The following is a 23,116-nucleotide window of genomic DNA, read 5'->3' on the forward strand; positions in this document are numbered from 1 at the left end:
ATATAATATGATGACTGAAAGATTCAGCCGGGTACGGAAACACTGCGAACTCCGACCGTCGTGGAGAGCCGGAGTGCAAGCACAAGGCGGGATTTTTCAGTCTATCCCATACATTCCGGCAGATTAACTGCTTTATAAGTCGACCATTAACACAACACGAGAATTATGACTTCACGTTTTACAATTTTCTTATGAGTAATTTGTCTGTCTTAGTTCCGAAACAACATAGTTCAAAATACGAACTTTCAAATTGTACTTCCTCGGCCATACCTTTTAGACACGTGGAGGATGTGACGTAGACTTTCTGTCGGCAAGGTTACAGACGAAATAGATAGTTCAATCACCCCATAAACCACTCCATGGTGTTTGTAAGCACACACCGATGAAGGAAAACAGATAGGCAGTTTAAAGATGTGATTTACTTTCACCTGTTATACTATGGCACGCATAGATACTGACGTGACTAGTAAAGTCTCATAAAAGCTCAGTTTACTGTCGTTTCAAACATTGAAATTGACCATTTCTCCAATACATATGATGAGCACTCTACTCACAGTTGCCTGTCGTTAATCTTCAGTGTGAGAAGAATATTTGTGGGTTGCATCTAATTTCACAAACTCTGCTGAGAATGTGTACAGTCACAAATTTTGAAAAGTCGCTCGATTTATTTTTTACGTTTAGCCTGTCGTGGTCATCAGTGTCCGGATACTAGTTGTATTGTTACTGAAAAGCTCTGTGATAGAGTTGATGACTGTGGCGACAACTCGGATGAAGAAAATTGCCCTGCAAGTAAGTCAATACTGATTGTAACTTGTCTGCCCCGAGCTTCGAAGACTTTGGCATACTTAAAGATCCCATATCGTTTCCTTTGAAAACAAAATCTAGGAAAAACAGATCTTCCATCTGACTGTAGGCGCGATATCTCCGCGGATCGGAGTCAAATGTGGGCCATACATTCTGTTAAGAAATGACAAGAATTTAATAGCTTTTGGTTGGTGTAGCTTGCATATTTTTAATGTCATTTGCATGATCAATGATTTTAGAAAAAAACTAAACTGCTAATTTTCATATTTAACATACTTTCCTAATTATGGATATATATATATCGATTTATTTGATTCACATTTAGGAAACTTGCTTTTTACATTGAAAATACTATGAGATAAGATAATTAAAAGTCATTTAGAATTTTTACTTTAGCTAATTACTAATTTGCATAATTTAAAAAACTTTCCAAATTAGGGACGTAAAACTGGAAAGATTTACCAAAATTGATTAAAATGGTCACGTACTGGACGATCTTTTATAAAGACGTTTTTAATTTTATGTCAGCTTATTAATAATTTGCACTTTTAATAAACATTCCAAATTAGGCACATAAACAGGAAGGATTTCAACAAAGCTGATGAAAGCTGCAATGTCAGCTAATTGGTAATTTTGTATATTTAATAAACTTTTCAAAATGAGTGATTACTGGAGGGAATTTACCAAAAATGATGAAAAGTGCTATATAAATTGGTGACCACAAATTATTCGTCATGTTCACATATTTCGCACAGGTTATCTGATTTCTGATGTCGTTCTTGACAAAAATGGGCCCGACCTATCACAACTTGTAAACAACAACTTTTGTTATACGTAAAGGGGTTCCCGAAACAAGCCTATACCAAAATTGAATACCGACATAATTTTGCCACATTTGCCACGGAACAGACATACCCAAATGTCTTAACATGCTTATTTAATGATTTAGTTTGTCTTAAAAAACTTTACAGCATACACATGTCAATTTCCAAATAAGAGCTGCATTCCAACTTTAAAAACCTACCCTGAATTTGAGCCCGTGTGTCACTGAAAAGTTTGAAACTTCGGAACTCTAAATCACTTTACAGCATGCATACAGAATGTGCATCAACAAAGGGCATCAACAAAGGGCTGCCAAGACAGTCTCCAAATTCAGTGTATTGAAGTAAGCAATTTATTGCATATTAAGGCCAATGGCAATCACAAATTCATATCGAGAAAAGCTCTCAAGTGTTGAGTTTCTCAATGCCCTTTCTTTGTAAACAAATTTGCTCCTGCTTGTTGATACTTTTACGTCATAAAATTAAACGATCGATGGTTCCACATTTCAGCTGCGGCTTCCAATAGTTTTTGTTTACAAATTTGGATGTTCACTTGCCTTTTTGACAAAGCCATATTTTGTACTACTTATCTTTTGTCTATCATAATTTTGAATCTGTATGATAACTGCATGTTTAAAAACTTCAAATTGACCACTGGACTCTATTTCAATTTGAAATATTAATAATTTTTCGTTTTTTGGAGGGAAAAATTTCACTCAACAACCTGAGCCCCCTCCTTAAAGATTCATTAGATGTAACTTTGGTCATCTTTTTTTTTTGTTTGTTTCTGTGTATCATCTGTAGTTTCTGGTTTGAATCCCTGAACCATGGAGAAATTCCTAATATTTAGCTCATAAATATACCCTATATGAGTATAGTCTGCAATGTTATTGTTGAAATTTTGTATTTAGGTCCGGACTAGAATACATTCATCAACAATAACAATGGTCATTTCACATATACAGGCTGTGTCGGCAAGAAGAACAACGGGCATTGGTCATGATGATCGGATTATAGTAAATTCTGTAGTTGATACATGGAAACAGAGTAGTGAAAAATTAGTCAAAAGTTATAGCTCATGTCGCTTTAAGTAGTAGACCTTTTCCCACTTATCCGACAGGGCATTGCTGTGGTTGTATCAAACAATGTATGAACACTCAAAACAACAAAAACATGCTGATTTTGTGTTATACAATGAATTGTTATGCAAGAATGATACAAATTTGCAATGCCCCAAAATGCCTCGTGTCTGTATCCATTGGCGACGAAAGTAGAGGTCAGGGTGTAACGTGTAGTATTCTATAAGTAACATACCCTCCGTGTATCTTTCAGTTAAAAGTTCTGAAAAACGTATGGCTTGTACACCATGGCACACTACATCATGGGACCAGTAAAGGAACTATTGCTGCATTATTTGTGTTATTTCCGTGCACATAATTCATCTTCATCGATTCATTTAAAGTCTTTCAAAATCTTACTGGTTTAGTATCGATTGCTGTTTCCACCAGTGGAATAAACTTAATTGCTAGACAGTGGTTGAGGATTTTTCATAGCCTGAGTCAGCAATGAATTATATTGCAATCGCCTTGTCTCCCAATCCCTTCCAGGCAATAATCTTTCTGCAGTACTGTTCGTTCAGTTCCCCTTCCAACTTACTGATGCTGAAGAAGTGTGCGTACAATTACGTGTAAACTTCGTCAAACTGTACATTTCTTTCCCAATTCAATTTTGCCGGGTCATCGTAAGCCAAATGTTTCAACATGGTGAACTGGGGAATTTTGCAGGTAGGCGCAAAAACGATTCCTCTGAGAGGAAACGTTATTAGATTGGTGAAGTTGACAACAAAATAAAAGTGAAATAGGAACGCTGTCCAGAGGACATTAAATGGTCCAAACCCAACATGAAATGTAAAAAGTTTTTGCTCAATGCCTAGGTCGTTCAAGGTAGAACGCACCTCGGGGACAGACATTCGGACTCTCAAACTTTTACAATTCTCTTCTAATACACCACATGTGGGGGTTCATTTTAAAGCTCTTGGTGTAATAAAACTATTCATTGGCTTAGTTTTTCGAAATTCGAAAATTCTATTTTGCTCCATAGAGTTAACACAGGGATGGCAGCCATTTTGAATTTCTAATATAGGTAAATCTCGGGTTATTTGTTCTCTAGTACAAAAATTTGCACGGTGACCCCTATTTTTATTCTTGATTTTGAAAGAGAATAATTGAAAGATCCCTTGAGGAAAGTTAGAGCTAAAAGTTTAAGTCTTTCACTTTCGAGGTGCATACTACCTTAAGTTCAATTGCATATTGGTAATCAAAGAGATTTAACTTAGAGTCTGCTGGCCAAATGCTATTAAGGGTGCAGGAACTTGTGATGCTTCAGTCTAAATGTGGTATTTGTTCCGGGATACAAATATGTGAAATTTTAAATAATTTGAGAAAAGCAAAGTTTAACTTATCGTTGTCATTACAATATTTCGAACGAAATGAAAACTGATGCTCGTTTTACTGTCAGTATGTAATACCCGCACTAAAAACATTCTGTTTTTGTTTTGTTTTTTTCTCTTTTATTCAGATTTCTGTGGTTTGACCTTGACGGAACCGTCTGGAGTCATCTCTTCGCTGAACTACCCAAACCCATATCCACAAGGTTCTCACTGCGCCATATCTATTGACATCCCGAGGTCATTTGGAGTGGGAATAATTATCACTTTTGATGTGTTCGACCTCACACAACAAACGGGTAACTGTAATGAAGACAACCTTTTGGTTTGTACGCTTAGTTTTCGCCCTCTACATTCTTACTTTTTTATTAGCAGAATTATCAGCATTCACACATAAAAAGATTTATTCACATATAAACGAACGAGACATTTTAACATACAACATTTGTTGGATTGTCTTTTAACACCGAAGTGGTGGTTATGCGTCAGTCATCTCAGACTATAAATACAATGATCTCCACAAATGTGATACCAACCACAATTGAAACAAAATCAACCATAAATACCATAAAACAGTTTACCATAATTATGCACCATAACTATGAAATAACATAGTAACCATAAAGCTCATAACAAAAAACAATAGATGCAATACAATGTAAATACGAAATAAACTCTAAACCATTATAATAGCAATTGGAGAATTATATCAGTTTCTCTTAAAATATGTTTATTAAAGGTATAATTATGTCGGTAGTTTCTGTTTTTGCAATTTGGTCAGTATTACGCTCTGTCTCTGTATAACTTTGATAATAGACATCTTTGTGGGTCCTTGCGATGTCGATTGGCAAACAAACTTTAAATGCTCAGGAGATGTGTATTTTCCCCTTGCACATTGAAGTCTTTATAATTTACTCAGGATATTGACAAACAAATGATTACATCCTCATTCAACTTTATGACATTTATATTTTTAGTAGGTTTATGTTTTATATCTATGGTTTGGTGCTGTAACAGTTACTATTAATGTAGTTCGAGTATCGAAAATAAAATAATTAAACTTTTGCTCAAGCTATCCTCGAGCCAACTTAACACAACACAAGCTAACATAAGCTTAAAATTGAGCCCACAAGTAGTTGACCAAAAGAGTATTGTTAAAGATTGAAAATCCGAATATCTGTCCTCAAGAGGGTGCGTTATTTAACTGTTTATTTCATTTATGATTCATTTAATTACAATTGTGGTCGTTATTACATTTATGGAGGTTAAATATGTCCGATGCTTGTAGCATAGTTATTCATAACTCTTATTGTTAAAGGTTTATATCAAGAACAAATTACTCTTCACTTAAACATTCTTTTTTAGTTTTTCTCTGGCGTATCGGCTTATTGATTAAATTCCTATAACAAAAAAATTATCACCTCCTGTTTGATTCGGGCAGAATCAAACATATTTTCTCGTGGCTCCATTGTATGAAATTCATTTCTGAGAAATCTCTCTTTTCGGAACACGTGGTATACACAAAGTATACATTAAAATCAAGGAAAATGCTGATTACCCTGTCCAAATCCTCATGTAGGAGCATACTGTTTGATCAATTACATGATATTCCCGTAATGCCTTTTCTTTTGGAACTTTGTTTTTAACACAATTGGGGCTAATTTTGGATAATTGGGTGGTGAAATTATGTCGGCTTAATTCTACAAATGTAATCTCATCTGCTTTTCTTTCTACGTTACACAATTGTTTTTATAAGCAATTTGCAATATTGCAAAATTCAGCTATACGGCACCTAACACTTTTGAGGATTATGAAAATCCAATTATCCCAAATTAGTTCCAATCGTGTTTTTTTTTAACAACGACTGCGAATACCCAATAACCGCCTCCAAATCGTTCCCTGTCGAAACGTTTGCCCTAGCCACAACAAATATTTATGTGAATGGATATCACCATTAATTGGTATATATTTGTTGTTTACAGGAAGTCTATCAGGACCTCATGAAGTTTGCTATACTTAACCTTGATCATTTTTCACACGTGAAAATTTTATAAAGATATTAGTAATAGTTTGTTCACATGCAAATTAAACTTTTCTAAGCGCTTAAGGAATTCATCACTACATGTCAGATTTTTCGCTAACGTGTTCATACACGTGAGCTAATTAATAATTTCACACGATGTCTGTCTGTCTGTCTGTCAGTGCAATATCTCAAGAACGTCTTGTCAGATCAGTCTAATTTGTGAAACAGATTTAGTTTGCGAATGGCAAGAGCTGATTAGCTTTACGGTGTGGCTTGTATATTTTATGCTTATTCGCATGATGAATGGTTGTAGAAAAACATATACATTGACAAGGGCTGCCAAAAATGATGAGAATTGCTTCAAATGTTGATCACACTAGGAGATATAAGCCGATAAAGAGACTGAGGGATGACATCTAAGTTAATTACTAATTTGCATATTGATAAACTATCTATATTACGGATACATATCTGAACTGACTTGTTCAGTGTGGACGAAACTTGTTATGTACATCGCAAATACTATTATGTAATATTATTGAAAGTCATTTAGCATTTTTACTTCAGCTAGTTACTAATTTGCATATCAAACAAGTTTTCCTAATTAGGGACCTTGATTGACTGTATCAAAATCGACGAAACTTGCCATGTACATGGAGATACTATGATATAAGAATAATGAAAGTTGTTCAGCATTTTGACTTCAGCTAATTACTGAGCTATCTGAATTTTCTTGATCTAAATTGACGAAACTTGCTATGTACAGTAGGAAGTATGATATAACATTCATGAAAGTTGTTTGAGCGTTTTTAGATACGCCAATAACATATTTGAATATTTAATGAAATATGTTAATTAGGGATATATATGAATACACTTGATCAAAGTTGACAACTTTGTACACTGAAGATACCATAATAATATATTACTGAAAGTTGTTTAGCATTGTTACACCAGCTAGTTATCTCTTTGCATATTGAACTAACTTTACCAATTAATGACATCAGACTGGTAGGACTCCACAAAAGTTTATGAAACTTACTATGTATATTGATTAGGCAATTATATTGCACCAGTGAAAGATTTTTTGCATTATCATATCAACTAATTTATTATTTGCATATCTAATGAGTTCCACAGTTTGGTATATAAAGCATATTAAGGACTTGACCAAATGTAATTACACTCTTGTAAAGTGATGATACAATGACAGCAGCCAAAGAAATTTCAGCTAATTACATATTTCTATACTTCATGGTCTTCGGAATTAATCTGTGGTGAATATTATATTGCTCATCATGTTGAGCATACCAGTTTCAATACAGTTGCAAACAGGTGGCAAAGTTGCAATTTACAGATAACTGCAATATACACTGAAAAACGGGAGAATTTCAGTTGGAATTTGGTTTTACAAACTACCAGAAAGATAGAGGCAGACAAAATGACAGACAGATAAAGGGAAGCATTTAAAGTTTAACACAACAAAAGGAATCTGTTTTTCAGCTCATCGAGTTGGAAGGTGAAAATACGTTCAACCAGTACTGTGGGAATGAATTACCCCCTCCGATGACAGTCACATCAAACAAAGTTGATATTTATCACACTTCTGGAATGAACAGCGAAGGCACTGGCTTCATGCTCCACTATTCTGTCCGGACGGAAAGAGTTTCAGAGACAAGTATGCATTCTTCATTCACGTTTACAATAAATATTATAATATTAATAATATTATTATAATACGATGGAGCTAAGTGATAACGGTTATCCAGTCAAAAATAAATTCTACAGCCATTAGAGAGGTTAAGGATTGCACCGGTGGCGATAACGCAACGTAGTGGCTACGCGTTCCGTACGCGTACGAAATTCAAAATGGCCGTCATTCCTTTGTTTACTCTATGGAGAAAAATGCATTTTTCGATTTTTAGAAAACTAAGACGGTGAACATTTTTCTTACACCAAGTGACTGAAAATGAGCCCCAACAAGCAGTAGATCAGAAAAGAATTGTCAAAGTTTGAGTCTGAGTATCTGTCCCCGAGGCGCATTATTCATAAAAAAATATACGCAGGCTTGCTAGTCGTGCTTCAGTTCACAACGGGGATTTAGGGACCCACCACTCAATCAGCAAAGATATTTGCTTTCGTGTGAATAGTATGTCCCTCGGTTTTTCTCGGGGCCAAGCGCTTCCATGTTAACTTTCTATGCGTACCTTCAACTATTTTAAAGTACTCAGTGGTACTATTCCTGCTTCTTTAGCCACTGATGTTTTGGATTCTGGATGCTTCCTTTGCGATGATTCAAGTCAATGTATCTCGATGAGTCAGCTGTGTGACTCACACAACGATTGTCTAGACATGACCGACGAAGAGAACTGCCAGCCAACAGACAGTCCCAGTCCCGCACGGTCAGCAACTCCCACCGCGTCGCATCCTCGGAGAAATTCATCCGCAGAGAATAAAACATCGGGTATGTATTTTATGATTCATGTAGCTATTTTGCATTACTAACAGGGCCTGACATTCCCCTCTGATATAAGATGAGACTTAGAGAAACCACAGTGGCCGGCGAAAATGTTCGTCCTCAACATCGGAACTGCCAAAGTTTTGAAAGAGGCAAAACCGACATGATTGATAAGTTCTCTCTAGAATTCTCATAACAGGCGGGTTACTTTCATGCTTCGACATTATTCCTTGTTGACGTAATTGGGTAATGACAGAAATTATATTATTCGTTTCATACATGTGAGATGAGCACGCCCGGACAGCTACAGGCCGGCCATTAACAGTTTATATCAACAAACCAAAACATTGGGATAAGTTTTTTTTTTCATGTGAGGGAGAAAATAACTGAAGTCATGTCAAAGATGGCACCCCATCTGTTAACAGCGGACAGATGCAGTCTTTCACGAGGTTTTACTTTGTTTCATGCCGAACGTCTGTTACAGTGAATTATATTACCATGCCCTGTCCGTTGCATTTTTAATTGGTCGAGCTCAGTGAACAATGTGACTGACTACGAATAGAGAAATAATGGCCGATGTCCTGGCCATTTATTTAGGGGAAAGGACGAGATGAAAGCTAAATATTAACGGGTGAGGCTTGGCTTTCCTCTCGCCCGCGCCCATAAATAAATGTTAATGGTAAGGGTTGATCTGTAATTTCCATTATATTATCAACAATCGAAAAAAAACCGTCAAAATTCACGAAAATTTCCCATGCGAAAGACAACGGGGTCCCAGAACCTGTGCAATACGCGACACACTGTAATTTTTTTTCAAATCGGGAGATTTTTTCGAGAAAAAGTGTCTAAACGTGGAGTGTAAGTGCTTCATTTTGGGTTTTGATCGATTATGATCTTTGTACAAATCACAATTTACGTTTCAAGTGTAAAGTTACGATGTTAACATTATTATTCATATTCAATGGCATGTAAGCAAACCATTACTGAGTATTTCTGGTCAGTCACATGGTTCAGCTCGACCCATTAAAATGCGAAGGACAGTTCATTTTAATATAATACACAATAATGGTTTGTTTTCATGCTCGTGAATATGAATAATAATATTAACAACGTACGGCAGTGTAAACATCATAACTAGGTTTAGACACTTTTTCCAAAAAGAATCTGCGGATTTGCAAATGCTTATAGCATGAGAGTGCGTCCCATGTAATATTTTACACTGAATTTGCATACAGCGCAGCACGTCACTATTCGGTGAATACAACATTTGTGTAATACACGTTCTGGGGCCCGTTGTCTTTCGAGTGGGAAATTTTCGTAAATTTTGACGGATTTCTTGGGTTCGTTGATAATATAATGGAAATAACGGACTCAGTCCTGACCATTAACGTTTATCTCTGGGCGAGAGCGAGAGGAAAACCAAAATTAACGGGCTCGAAAAGCCTCGCCCGTTAATTTTTGACTTTCTCTCGTCCTTGCCCATAAATAAACGTTGATGGTCAGAGCGTCGCCCTTTATTTCTTTAACGCAACACCTCCGAGAAAGCTGATGTCGCTAAATACAACGGTCACACTATTTGCATTTCTGAAGGATTGTGAGGGTGGGTAAAATTTGTAGAAGAGAAAGCCTTTTTCTCTTTTCAACTGAGATGAGTCGTGACATGCGATCTGTATTACTAAGTCCTAAAAATCTCATGTTTATGTCTTGCTATGATCTAGGTCTCTGTGATGAAGGGGAATTCGACTGTGATGGCAACGGAACGTTGTGCATTAACCCTTACAAGATATGTGACACAGTTTGGGACTGCCCGAATGGCAACGACGAAGACTCGAACTGCGTCGACAAAAGTAATGCAATCAGTTTATATTTTGAAATACATTAACAATGAAAGCTAATAAAACAACGATAGCAAAATCAACTTTTGCTTTATCCGAGCGTATTTCTTTTTCTGACTGCTATCGTTTCGAATATTGTTCACGAAAACGGAACATATGTACCTCCTTTTGTCTGCGTCCCCGATCACCTCTATTATACTATTCTTTTATATGACCTTACAATGTAGTGTCCATTGAATCACTCTTCAGCTTACACAAGGGCTGTTGTATTCAGAGACGGTTGGTACGACGATTATTTACACATCTCGAGTGACAAGAGCCTCTTCGACGATTTCCGCCGGAACTATTACCAAGACAACCGCTTCGAACGGGTGAAAGGTGAACGCCCACCGGACTGGCCGGGGTTCATGACCTTTAGTTCAACGCCGGATTTCAGCGACCTTGAGGATGTTCTCAAGCTGAGCAAAGACGAGGTTCACAAGTACGGACACCAGCTAGAAGATTTTGTACTGCAGTGTACGTACGACGAAAAACCATGCAATATAAGGTGAGATTACAACAAACATTATGCAACAATGTCACGCTTACTGTCACAGACGTAGGAAAACGTATAAAAATAAAAGCACGGATTTAGCTATTTTTGTATTGTAAAAAGAATTATTCATAGTTTCTTCATAGACTACAATGTTTAGGGAATCAGCATTTCGGTGAAATTCCAAAATAAAATTTCTTGTACACACATGTACAGGTAACCACCCTAGTCTAATCAAGTACATTAATATCAATTATCAAATGTCTATAGATACACAGATTTAGCTATTTTTGTATTAGAAAATTATGTTCATAGGGTTCTAAACAACATGATGTATCAACTTTTCAATTGAGTTCTAAAATCAAATATCTTGTTTAAATGTCTGTAGGCCTAAATACAAAGTCCAAAAATCTTTGCAAACACTTCATATAACACCATATTTTCAAAACTTGGCGTGATTTTCCCGTATTCAAGGTGCTATAAAGTTATATCGAACATGGCATGGCACTAATTTCTCTTGGTTAACTTGAAAATTTTATTTTTAGAACAAAAGTGCTCTCTTCTGCTTGTTATCACCAGTTCAGACAGAATAAAGCCATGTTCATATTCCGTTTTATATACTTTATGGTCAATTCTGTTGTTTTTGCCATAACTCCATACAACCTTCGGAAATGTGACCCCCAATAATCGATTGCAAAATTTGACTCCCCCCTAAAAACAGTTTTGTAAATGTCAACCCCATGGTTTACACCAACCCCCGTCCCCATAAAAACGAATGCTCCCAACTTACGGGTGGGAGCGACCTACTTCCCCTTTGCTTTTGCCGACTCAGCTTCAGTTAATTATATATTTCCATGAATGCAGATTTGGAAACGATTTAAGTTGTGCACTTTCTATACAGAAATGCACTCTACGTTTTGCAATCCTTTGCTACGCACTCCTTTGCTTGTCATGCACCTAGACACAGAGATGAAGACGCTCTAAGACTTTGACGTACTGACTTCAGTGAGAAGCCAAGTCTGTTTGACTGTGGTTGACCACTGTGACGTCTTTGTAGACAGCCGACCTCTCTAGACATTGTAAAACCATGAAGAAGTATCGCGATTAAACTATCTGATAATGGTGTACAACTCGCCTGTACATGCGTTCCTACCGGCCTCTTATACGAGATTCCGCTGGATAGCAACGAACCATTGAGAAGAATATACATACCGAACGATCATGGCCAATTCTGCTCGACCACGCTATGTGACAAGTAACACGACTGGAACTAATTTCGGATAATTGGATAGTGAAATAATGTCTGTTTAAACTGCAATTGTAACATCTGCTTTTCTTTTTAACTTATACACTTGTTTTTGTGAGTAGTGTGTAATATTGCAACATTCATCTACAGGGCACTTATTACTTTCAGAAATTTGAAGAATATGAAGATCTGATTCTCCCAAATTAGTTACAATCGTGTTAATATGGAAAGTATGATAAGTATCCATATGTCGTCGTGGGAAATTACATTGCCCGATGGCAATAGTAAAGCGTTAAATAAAACCACAAGTAACTTCGAGTACAACGTAATAATGTCATTTGCTTAAGCGGCCTGCATCCTGCAATCATCGTTCTGTCTGTCCGTTGATTGCAGGATGCATGAAACTACAATTTACAATTTTTATATATATATATATATATATATATATATATATATATATATATATATAATATATATATATATATAATATATATATATACGTTTCTCTTGTAGTCAAGATATATATGATAACTTCGAGTACAACGTAATAATGTCATTTGCTTAAGCGCCCTGCATCCTGCAATCATCGTTCTGTCTGTCCGTTGATTGCAGGATGCATGAAACTACTATTTACAAATTTTATATATATAATATATATATATATATATATATATATATATATCTATATATATATATATATATATTACGTTTCTCTTGTAGTCAAGATATATATGATAACTTCGAGTACAACGTAATAATGTCATTTGCTTAAGCGCCCTGCATCCTGCAATCATCGTTCTGTCTGTCCGTTGATTGCAGGATGCATGAAACTACTATTTACAAATTTTATATATATATATATATATATATATATATATATATATATATATATATATATTATATATATATATATATATAATATATATATAGTTTCTCTTGTAGTCAAGATATATATAATTTTCCCTTGCAGTCAAGATTTTTACACATTTCAAGATCATTTGTACGGGAATTGTTTCAAATTCAATCATGGGAGAGACGGGCTTCCAGTGTTCCATGCAACCAGGACTGGCAGTAGTTACGGTGAGTGGATTAAAATTATGTCGTCAAAATTGATGTACACTCAAACCCTTTACAGATTGCTATACCCAGCTTTTGTAAGGCGAATTAGGGAATAAGGCGCTGTACAGCCCGTCATACGGTCCTGGAGGGACTGTGGTTATGACAGGAGACAGTGACTATTCACATCTTGAAGTCTCCATTATATGGTTAATAAAACAGCCTGCATAGTTGTGATGTTCAATATTTGTAATGGTTGATGTATTTTGACGGCCATGCTAATTCATGTTCTTTTTATTAATGAAAAGTCAAATCATATAACAATCTACCTGAAAATGGGCAGATACTGATCATTTCTTCATGTGGCTCGGTATCTTAATTAAAAAAGCTGTAGTGTGGATTTTATTCAGTTAAAAATAGAAGACAGTCTATGTTTCTTAAAAGTGCCCGAAAGGAGCTTTAAGAAATAAAATAAATTTCCCTTGTAAAGCGACCAGATTTGCCAGCCGGAATATGAAATTGGATTTCTAAGGAATTCTATGATTTATCTTAGTATTTTTTTTTTAGTTTTCTCGACGTCTAAAGTCGGGCACAAAGACGTTAAGGGCAGTTTAAAGTATTGTTATACGGAACTATATGTACCTGCCTTCCTAAGGGAAAGCATTTTTCGCAATGGCATCAATTTCTTTTGCATGACCTGAAAAGAGAATCGGATAACCAATGTCCGCTTCAGATTTTATTGCTTAATGTAACTCATCTTGCGTTGATCGCAAAATCATACCTATGAGTGTGAATCTGAATATGGTATTAAAGCTCTTATAGCAATTACCTCATACTCCAGCTTTTATCGCACTTACCTCATGCCCAACTTTTATAGCAGTTACCTTATGCCCCATCTCTTATAGCACTTACCTTGTACCCCAGCTGCTGTAGCTCTTACCCCATACCAAAATTCTATCAGCACTTACCTCATACCAAGCTCTAATAACACTTATCTCGAACCCCAGCTCTGATAGCACTTACCTCGCACCGCAGCTCTGATAGCACTTACCTCGTATCCCGGCTTTCACAGCACTTACTTCATACCTCAGCACTATCTGCTAGCACTTACCTCTTACCTTTGCTTACATAAAAGCAGTTCCATATGACTGCTTGATGTTTGACACAGTTTTGCTCGGCCATGGTGTCATTGTGAACACCTTCTAATTAATGGCATTCATTCAATCTTGTAATATTCACGTTCAACTACGCAGGGTTAAAACTGACACTGTTCCTCGAGCAGTCGGAATACATCAGCATTTACGGACGAAATGCCGGTGCGCGTGTGAACATCGTGCCCTACGACGTTCCCAGTTTCCCTTTCAACGAGGGAATAACTATCAAACCGGGTACAGTGACTTCACTTGCAATAAAAGAGGTTGGTACTTCTCTGTCTGTCGATTACAGCTGGAAACCAGCAGGGCCACAGTACTTGTAAGGTATATGTAGCAGCACCAAAATTTGATATCTTCATTATGATCATGTCACCGCCTCCATGAAGTTTATTAGTCAGACTAAGATTGTCGGAACGATGACGCAGAACAACAAAGTCAAGATATCAGGTTTACACCAAATCACTAAATTTCGAAATGATTCATTTAGGGAGGTCACTGCAGAGCTCAACCTGTCGACACATTTTAAGAGTTCCGTTAAACCCGTCTCTTACTATGATGTTGTGGGAGGGGTCTTTCATGGTCTTAAAATTAAACACGTCGAATTGATAGAGATCTAGAATTGCATATAAGCTTGCACAACCTACCCGAGTGACACATTACTACATTTTGACAGCATGTAATTACAAGGTTATCGGATCCTTATGGAGAATGTGAGGGTGACCAACATACGAAACAAGGAGAGAATACTTATTATGGAAGTAGTTACCGATACAAGTTACAGGTATGTAGACATGTAGACTTCCGCTCTTCGCACAAGCAGTCGACCAATTGTACTTAAACCTTTTTAAAAACTGTGGACACTCCCGTTCCAATTGCATCAACAGGATCTTGACTTGAACTGAAGTAGGTTTGAAGGACAGAATTACAAGTCTGACTTAAATATTTCAATCAATGCTATCGATCAGCTAATGAGTTTTAACATCTCTATATTTCTACAGACACACACACACAGACACCTACACACACCACACACACACACACACACACACACACACACACACACACACACACACACACACACATATATATATATATATATATATATATATATATATATATATATATATATGGTATTATTTACGCAATATTATTAACGCAATAAATCAGTCTTGTGTGGCGTCTGAAAGTAGAGGGTTTTAACTGAATATTATTTAACAATACTCCAGGCCTGCCAAGACTATTGTCTTCGAAATAAAATAGCCCTGGAATGTGGATGCTCTCAAAAATTCCGAATGGAAGGAATACCGCCATGCTCAATACTTAACAAAACACAAGGTGAGCGAGTGATCTGTTACTCAGCCCGTGTTGTCGTTTTCATGATTTGATGTTAGTCCATGACTGGTGTGATCAAGTTTTTGGGCAGAACTCCATGGCTTATTGTCAGTGTTCGCATACCCCGGATGAATTCGGGACGGAAGAGAAATGTCGTAATAGCGACCCTTGAGTTTTTAAATGTCAGTGCTGTAGTTCTCGTATGGCTCTAGTTCGAACGTGAAACATTCACAGAATACAAACATCATGGTGTACTTAATTCAATATCCACACAGATGTTACAAATCACTTGTAAATAAAAGTTTGCTTAAATTTTCCTCAAAGAGACTATCAAATATAATTCTCTTTCAAAAAAGGAGGGCTGCTGCCCTCTATTTCGTAGTAGGGAAACATATTACCAGTATTACCAAGCATTTATCGACAAAATCACAATTGCCGTCATCCATGTGTAAACTCTTCTTCTTTTTGTTTTTTGAAATACTGAATTTTGTTGTACTTGTCAAAAGGAGATGATAAAAGCTTCATTTAACTATTTAAGTACAGGTGTAATCTTTAAAGACCGGTTCATTTTGTAGAATCTTTTCTTCTCTCTGACCGAGCAATCATGTCACAGAGATCTTGGCAAAGGAAACAAAAGTTGCCATTAACAGTATCGACAGCCACAGCGTCTTTAAAAACGACAGTTTATAAAGCGAAGATAGTTAGATGAAACAAAAGGACATCCCCCAATAGAAATTCAGCAGCAGGATCATACGTTAGTATATTGCAATGAGTTCTGCGTGCATAGTTTCTGAACCTATCAACGAAGTAAAGTGTGCATAAGCCAAGTCCATCATCACGATGTTGCACTGCCAACGCCAGTTAAAACCTTCTTGCAGTTCGCGTCTCCATCGAAATGTGAACTTGTCCTAACTATTATCGTGATTCTGCCTTACTTTATTTCTCTGTTGTCTGTTTTTCTGTAGATTTATGTCAACAACTGATGCATTTTCTTTTCCAAAAGAACATGCTTGATTGTGGCTGTCCTGTACCCTGCTGGTAAGTTCTATGCTTGACGTCTAATTGCCGGTGGTTTGACATACGACAGGAAGATATAATCTGTCCAGTGCTGGACGCTTTGTATCCGCTCTTTCCCGGCAAATTGTAGTTTATACTACAGGATAGCTAAGCACTGCCAAGAGAACACTTTCTGTCGACGCATGTAAATTCCTAGGATACTGTGAGAACAGTACTAGTCGTAGAGTTGTGGCGCATGCGTAACTGATTCAAATATCCATGGCGGCATAATGAACTCAAATTATCAGTGAAGTATAGACCAATGACATTCTTCGTTATCTCGCCGAGCACTCGCAGCATCTAAATCTATTAAAGGAATAGAGCAACAATCTTTTGAAATTAGTTTTGGTTTTGTTTCATGGAAAGAGTGCTTTATTTTATTCTGCTGACTGAAACATAATGCGTTATTATCCTTGAGCAGTATTCTCATCCTTGGTGCCTGACACTATATGGCCGATGACGTAATATCTTGGTCTCAACCGGAAATGGTAACGTGCCCTCAAAGTATTGACATTTATTTCAATTCAAAGGAACAGTATCTATGACATATTGCATGACTGAGAATAATTGAAATAATGTTTTATATTATGCCTTTGTCCCTTTTATTTCATATCAGTGCTACCACCATCGCAACATTGTTATTTTTTATAATCATCGTCATCACTTTGATCCTTTTATCACCCTCTCTACCTGCGCAAATACATGACAATCGACTCCCAATGTACTGATGTTAGGGTATCGCATTTTTATATTGAAACAGGGACAAATACTACACGTATACAGCATCACAGTCCGCATGGCCGGCAGAAGTGTATCTGGTAAGTTTTACAATTCCACCAGCTCGGCATGTAAGCATTATTAGAATGAACGTAGAATACGCAGGTCATATGGTACACTGTTGTATCGTTGTAAAGGAAAAAAATTGTGTTGACAGTTGTGAAAAGTGTCAGATTACAGTTAATTGATGTTTGCGCCTACGACATCTTTATGTAACATAGATGCCATATCGTAACTATTTTACTGTACATATGACGTCAGTTTCTGAAATCCATGAAATAAAGTTTCACTTTAAAGAGGCTGTTTTTTTCCTTGTTCTAGAAACCTTTGTTGAGATCTCTGCAGTCAACGAATGACAAAACACGAAACATTAATGACATGGAGACCGCCAAGTAAGTGTCAATATCTGATGAATTAATTTTTACTTGATAATGGAACATCTGGAGAAAACGTTTAACACATAGAGTTTTGACGGTAAACAAGTGATTAATATCTGGATGTACGCAAAAACCATATAATGTTCATATGTCACAAGGTATGCTGGAGTGGTTTTCACCTTTGACCACTGACGACAACTGTTGAAACTAGTAGTACTCATATATTCAACATTGTTTGAGTGCCTATCATCACCAATTTTAATCAAAACTTCAAACAGTATACAATATTGCTGTCAGAATAAATGATAGGTTTTTATCACTCAAGTTCATTTGAAACCATTAAGCGTCAGTGATATCGTAAATGGTCTTCTGATGCGAGAGCCCGACAAGTCATGTATTCAGGCTGCAACGTATTTGTTAGTTCAATTACTCATAGAAGGCAAAAATTGTTGAATATTTCGAGAAATATAGCAACTGTTATAGCTCACTTATTTTGTCACATTAAGCAATTTGGAAGGAAGGGGGAGATTGAAAAAGCTGCAATCGGAAGAAACTTAGTACGGTACACTTAAAGGGGAAGTTCACCAAGGATGATTTTCACATATGTGGTAGCTCTGTGGTCATTTATCCACGAAAAACTATTTTCACCATTTATAACTCGCAAGATTTTTTACAAAAAACGATAAAATAGTACAGGAAGTTGCCCATGTAATTTGAATCATGGGAAAAAAGCGCTAAGCTTGGAGCTTGCATAATGTGATATGGAAGAGACCATCTCCAGACGGGTATGGCCCCCACATTGTCCACTCACAGTAACACAGTAGTAAACAGCAACACAAAATCTGACAGTGGACAGTTTATTATAAGTGAATCATCATCCATGCAAGGATACTCAGTATAAACAAAAGTTATGTAAATACGCACAGACTGGTTCAAGCATAGATGAGTGGACAATGCCATACCCATGGGAAAATGGTCCCTTCCATATCACATTATGCAAGCTCCAAGCTTGGCGCTTTTTCCCATGATTCAAATGGAGTACCATTATTATTGGTTTTTGTAAAAAATCTACTAGTTATAAATGGCGAAAATAGCTTTTCCGGGGCAAGTGACCTCAAAGCTAGCACATACGTAAAAATCATCCTTGGTGAACTTCCCCTTTAAAGTCATTGTTGACACAGAGGCGAACTAGCAACTTAACTGTCAGGATAAAATTCCGGAAACAATCCCGCCGATGAGGCTGAAACTTTTGAATGACCTCATCTGAAAGCCAATATCCCTGAATACGCTCAACAAACATGATGTCCCGCGATGTGTAGGTATTTGCAACGAAAATTCGCGACATGTGAAGACGAAATTCTCACCTTTCTAGTGTGCAGAGAAGTATGGTTGCTGGCGGTTTAATCTGACCGTTAAAAGCGGGCTTTCATCGGTACACAAGACCGACAAATTCCCCGACTGTCCAAATTCAATTCAACAAGTCGACTGAGCCTCAAGGTTGGGCGCATAATACAACCTGACGGAAGGTTCCGACACATCTCAGTCAGTAACTCTTTATACAACGCGTTCTCGTATATCATATCATCGAACACGAGTTTGGATTAACCACATGTTTACGCATTGCAGATGTGCAAAGCAAAATTTCAGCCATTCTTCTTTTGCAATCATTTTTTCGAAACGAATAAATTATGCTATTCGAGATATAAAAAGACTTTACTCATGCTTTTCCTACGCCGGACCTTAGAATCGCAAAAACATAAACGGCTCAAATGGCTAATGGTGCATCCCCTACTGACAAACATTAACAAACCGAGTCTTCCCGTCAATATTTATATAAAAACGGAAATTTGCCATCAGGTAGGAAACTCGCAAAGATAGGATTTAGCACTCACATTTGACTACCACTTGACTGATCATGCTTTTTTGTTCAATTTGCCTTTTATTTCAGCATGAATCTAGCTAGTCTTGTGATCTACTTCGATGCACTGAATTACGAACTGATTAGTGAAAACCCAGATTATCCGGTAAGTGAATTATGTTACGGTTTTCGCTTTCTCCATGCCTTCTTCATTAAGCCCTGTTCAGGGTTGATAGGTTAAGATATAAAAATTGTCTTTCCAATGATATGCCTTCAGGAAATATAGAGTAGATTGGTCAGGAACTTTTTAATCGGGTAAGACCAATTAAAACTCAACGAAACGAATATTCCTAACACTTTTCGTCTGCATATCATCTATTGCAGGTGGAATCGCTTTTCAGTGACATAGGTGGAACACTAGGCCTGTACATTGGACTCTCAATTATTACTGTGTTGGAATTTTTCGAGTTTATGTACGACATCGCGACTTTTCTCGCAACGAGGGTTTACTCTCCGCAATGATAAGATGTTGTGGTACAGTCCGTTAGCATCTACCACAAGTGTCGGACTAGACTGCGAAATCGCGACACTCCTGTGTGCAATATACTAGACAGCCAGATGGGTTTTCTGTCATTTACAAGAATTGCTGGGGTATTAATGCATCGTCAAAGCATAAAACACGTGCATGCGAACTGCAGTGCCTTCGTTTTGTTGATGATATCATTCTCCCTCTACCAAATAAAATACCTTTCATTTGCCTTTAAAAATGTGTCCAATTGTAAGGGTCTTGCATCATATTTGTGACCAATTTTTGTGCAATACATTTGCGTTTGTATTTTCTCATAGATTTGCTTATTTCATAATGTGTACAAGATATCACTGCAATACAGTCCCCACTGGACACAGTAGAACGAATCGAGGTTTGACTTATCCCTCGCTCCGCCAAAACGTAGGAACTGTGGTTCGCATATGTCAATATTTAATGTTTGACGTCACTGTTAAAGCCTCACGAGTGATAGGACTGACATAGATACTCGATCACTGAACGCTGTCCTTCAAAAACCATTTACATGATAATCCGGACCATCATTACCCCTCTTAACGAAGGCTCTTAAGAACATCGTCTTATCAAATTGTCAGGACTCATTCAGAGTTCCTTTTACAGGTATGCAATGTAAGAATGTGGTTATGTTTTTAACCTGCTTTTTAATCAACTTACAGCACAGAAAAGAAACCGAGAAATATTATAATATATCGGATAAATCGGCGATTCTTTCTAATTCTCTGTCATTAATATTCTCCATGTGCATTTAAAATGTAAGCTCTTTGCTTTCGAAACAATCAATCCTTGAATACAGTAAGCAACGCTGACCGTTTTCAAAGAAAATGTGCCTTATAAGTGTGGTTGGTCATTGCGACGGAGGGCTAAGAGTCAGGTCGGACAAAATTCTGCTTTTAAACTGCCCCTATTGGTAGACCAATCGATGTTTAATGGGACGGTCAAAATGGAAAAATATTCAAGATCCGTCAGAATATTACAGGCGTGCCATATTTGTCAGAAAACATTTACCAAAAACGCGTTTACTCTAGGAAGTAAGAAGATAATGTCACTCTGCCCCCTAAAAAAACTAACTGCAATGGTCCACTCCTTACTGGTTTAGGTAAGCTAGGCCAAGGGGTATAATAAACAAAGCCTCTTGGAGTAATGAATTAATGTAAATATATATTTGCCAAGCTTTTTCTAGCAATTGTTAAATTTAGAAACCAAATATTTTCATACAGACCCGAGCGGTGCCCCCGTGTTTTAACTTTGCAGAGTTTGTGACCACTAAAGTACCTATCGTCATTACGATATGGTTTTCTGATTGTCTACTGTGTCATAACTTTTAAATATCACATAATGCATTGACTTGCCATGATTTCTCTATTTGCAAAGATTTTTCATTTGCTTTACCAAGTTGTATTTTTTTGGTTTTACGTCCACTTAATACATGTATAGGGGAAACACTGCTTCAGAATTTGAAAAGGGTGTCCTTCTCCCTTAACGGTAAATGTATATTACTGAAGACCTTTTATAATTACTTAATAACTGTTTTTTAAAGTATCATAATGATATACACTTTTAAGTGTAACACGAATATACATGTATATTCCGCAATACTGATTGTAAGCCCATTCTCCGAGAATGTTGCTCTTGCTTTATTACATTGCATAAACACCATTTTTATTGTTATTCCCAACTTCGTACGCTTCAGTTTTTTCATATCTCTTGTTATTTTTGCCATGTTTACTGTGAGAGAGATACAAAAAGATTTCAGACTGCCTGGGGACCAATTTATGACATTATTCGGCCGCATTTTTTCACCCTGAAATCAAAGAATGTTAGTCGAAATATGGGCAAATTTCATTGTTCATATGACCATTTACATTAAAATTGGACTAAATTTCGATCTCAAATGTGCTTTATTAACGCTGTATTTCTGAATTAAGAATAACGGAGCCTAAAGTTACTATAAGTGGGGAAGGGCGAAGAGATTGGGGAGGTCACATTTTACAAACTTGGCCTGGGAGAGGGTCAAATTTTTATTTGCAAAGTTTATGATAAATGAATGGGTTGTGTAAATGAACGTCACAACAATAGGTCACTGCAATTCGCATAGTTTCAATAAGCTGCACAAGTCAAATGCATGATTGTATTAACTGTTAATGGTGCATCAATAGCGCCAAAGAAAGGACACACATAACACCTACTTATGCTGTTTAACCCATTTTAATAAAATAATTACTCATGTCTCCCTCTTATAGCATCATCTTAACGTTTTACAAAATAAGATGTGTTCTAATATGTCTCATAAAAAATTTGTAAATATAAATATAATGTATATAACGTTTTCCATAAATAAGAAGCTGTATATTATAATATAGCGAAGTGGGAGAGAGAGACAGAGAGAGACAGAGAGAGAGAGAGAGAGAGAGAGAGAGAGAGAGAGAGAGAGAGAGAGAGAGAGAGAGAGAGAGAAACTACTAAGAGTGGATATTTTGATGGGTAAACTGTCCTCCATATCATGTCCCAGACCAATACCTGATAAGTCAAAGTTTCCGAGTTTCATCATATACCTATGAAGATACTCTTGATACGAAAGACCTGTCAGATGATTGATGGTTTTCTGTCTCGTGTACAACTGCGGAATCGACTTCACACAGAAAGTGTATCATCTGCACACCCAGAGCAAATGATCCATTTTCTTGAGAAATACACTGTGAAAGAATGAGTTGTCAGTGATATTAAACATCTTGAAAGGCTGAAACCGATGAAAGAGGTCAGGCAGAAACAGAAAATA

At 36.8% G+C, this 23,116-nt stretch overlaps 2 protein-coding genes across 2 annotated transcripts in view; both read left to right on the top strand.

Moving 5' to 3' along the window:
* The window catches only part of LOC139140372 (low-density lipoprotein receptor-related protein 1B-like), a 49,132-nt gene extending 42,306 nt beyond the window's left edge, over window positions 1-6,826 (top strand). Inside the window, exons 15-16 of the mRNA XM_070709578.1 lie at window positions 682-789; window positions 4,203-6,826. Coding sequence (XP_070565679.1) covers window positions 682-789; window positions 4,203-4,468 — 374 coding nt within the window. The 3' untranslated portion in view covers window positions 4,469-6,826. The remainder of the gene's footprint in view (window positions 1-681; window positions 790-4,202) is intronic.
* Window positions 6,827-7,582: 756 nt separating this feature from the next.
* On the top strand, window positions 7,583-22,008 carry LOC139140373 (acid-sensing ion channel 2-like). Its single transcript, XM_070709580.1, has 13 exons — window positions 7,583-7,772; window positions 8,349-8,558; window positions 10,271-10,399; window positions 10,637-10,934; window positions 13,136-13,245; window positions 14,475-14,638; window positions 15,049-15,156; window positions 15,602-15,710; window positions 16,673-16,745; window positions 17,524-17,581; window positions 17,862-17,932; window positions 19,866-19,941; window positions 20,160-22,008. Exons 1-13 carry the CDS (start codon window positions 7,661-7,663, stop codon window positions 20,295-20,297), a joined length of 1,656 nt encoding a protein of 551 aa, XP_070565681.1. The 5' UTR covers window positions 7,583-7,660; the 3' UTR covers window positions 20,298-22,008.
* Window positions 22,009-23,116: the final 1,108 nt, after the last annotated feature.

The sequence above is a fragment of the Ptychodera flava genome, chromosome 9 (genome assembly GCF_041260155.1).
Source record: "Ptychodera flava strain L36383 chromosome 9, AS_Pfla_20210202, whole genome shotgun sequence".
Taxonomy (NCBI): Eukaryota; Metazoa; Hemichordata; class Enteropneusta; family Ptychoderidae; genus Ptychodera; species Ptychodera flava.

Excerpts from the sequence above, each read along its gene's own strand:
- LOC139140373 (XM_070709580.1), top strand. The coding sequence starts at position 7,661 with ATGACAGTCACATCAAACAAAGTTGATATTTATCACACTTCTGGAATG. Across the intron at positions 14,639-15,048 it reads CTTCACTTGCAATAAAAGAG|CATGTAATTACAAGGTTATC; the intron begins GTTGGTACTTCT and ends ACATTTTGACAG. Across the intron at positions 17,933-19,865 it reads AATGACATGGAGACCGCCAA|CATGAATCTAGCTAGTCTTG; the intron begins GTAAGTGTCAAT and ends CTTTTATTTCAG.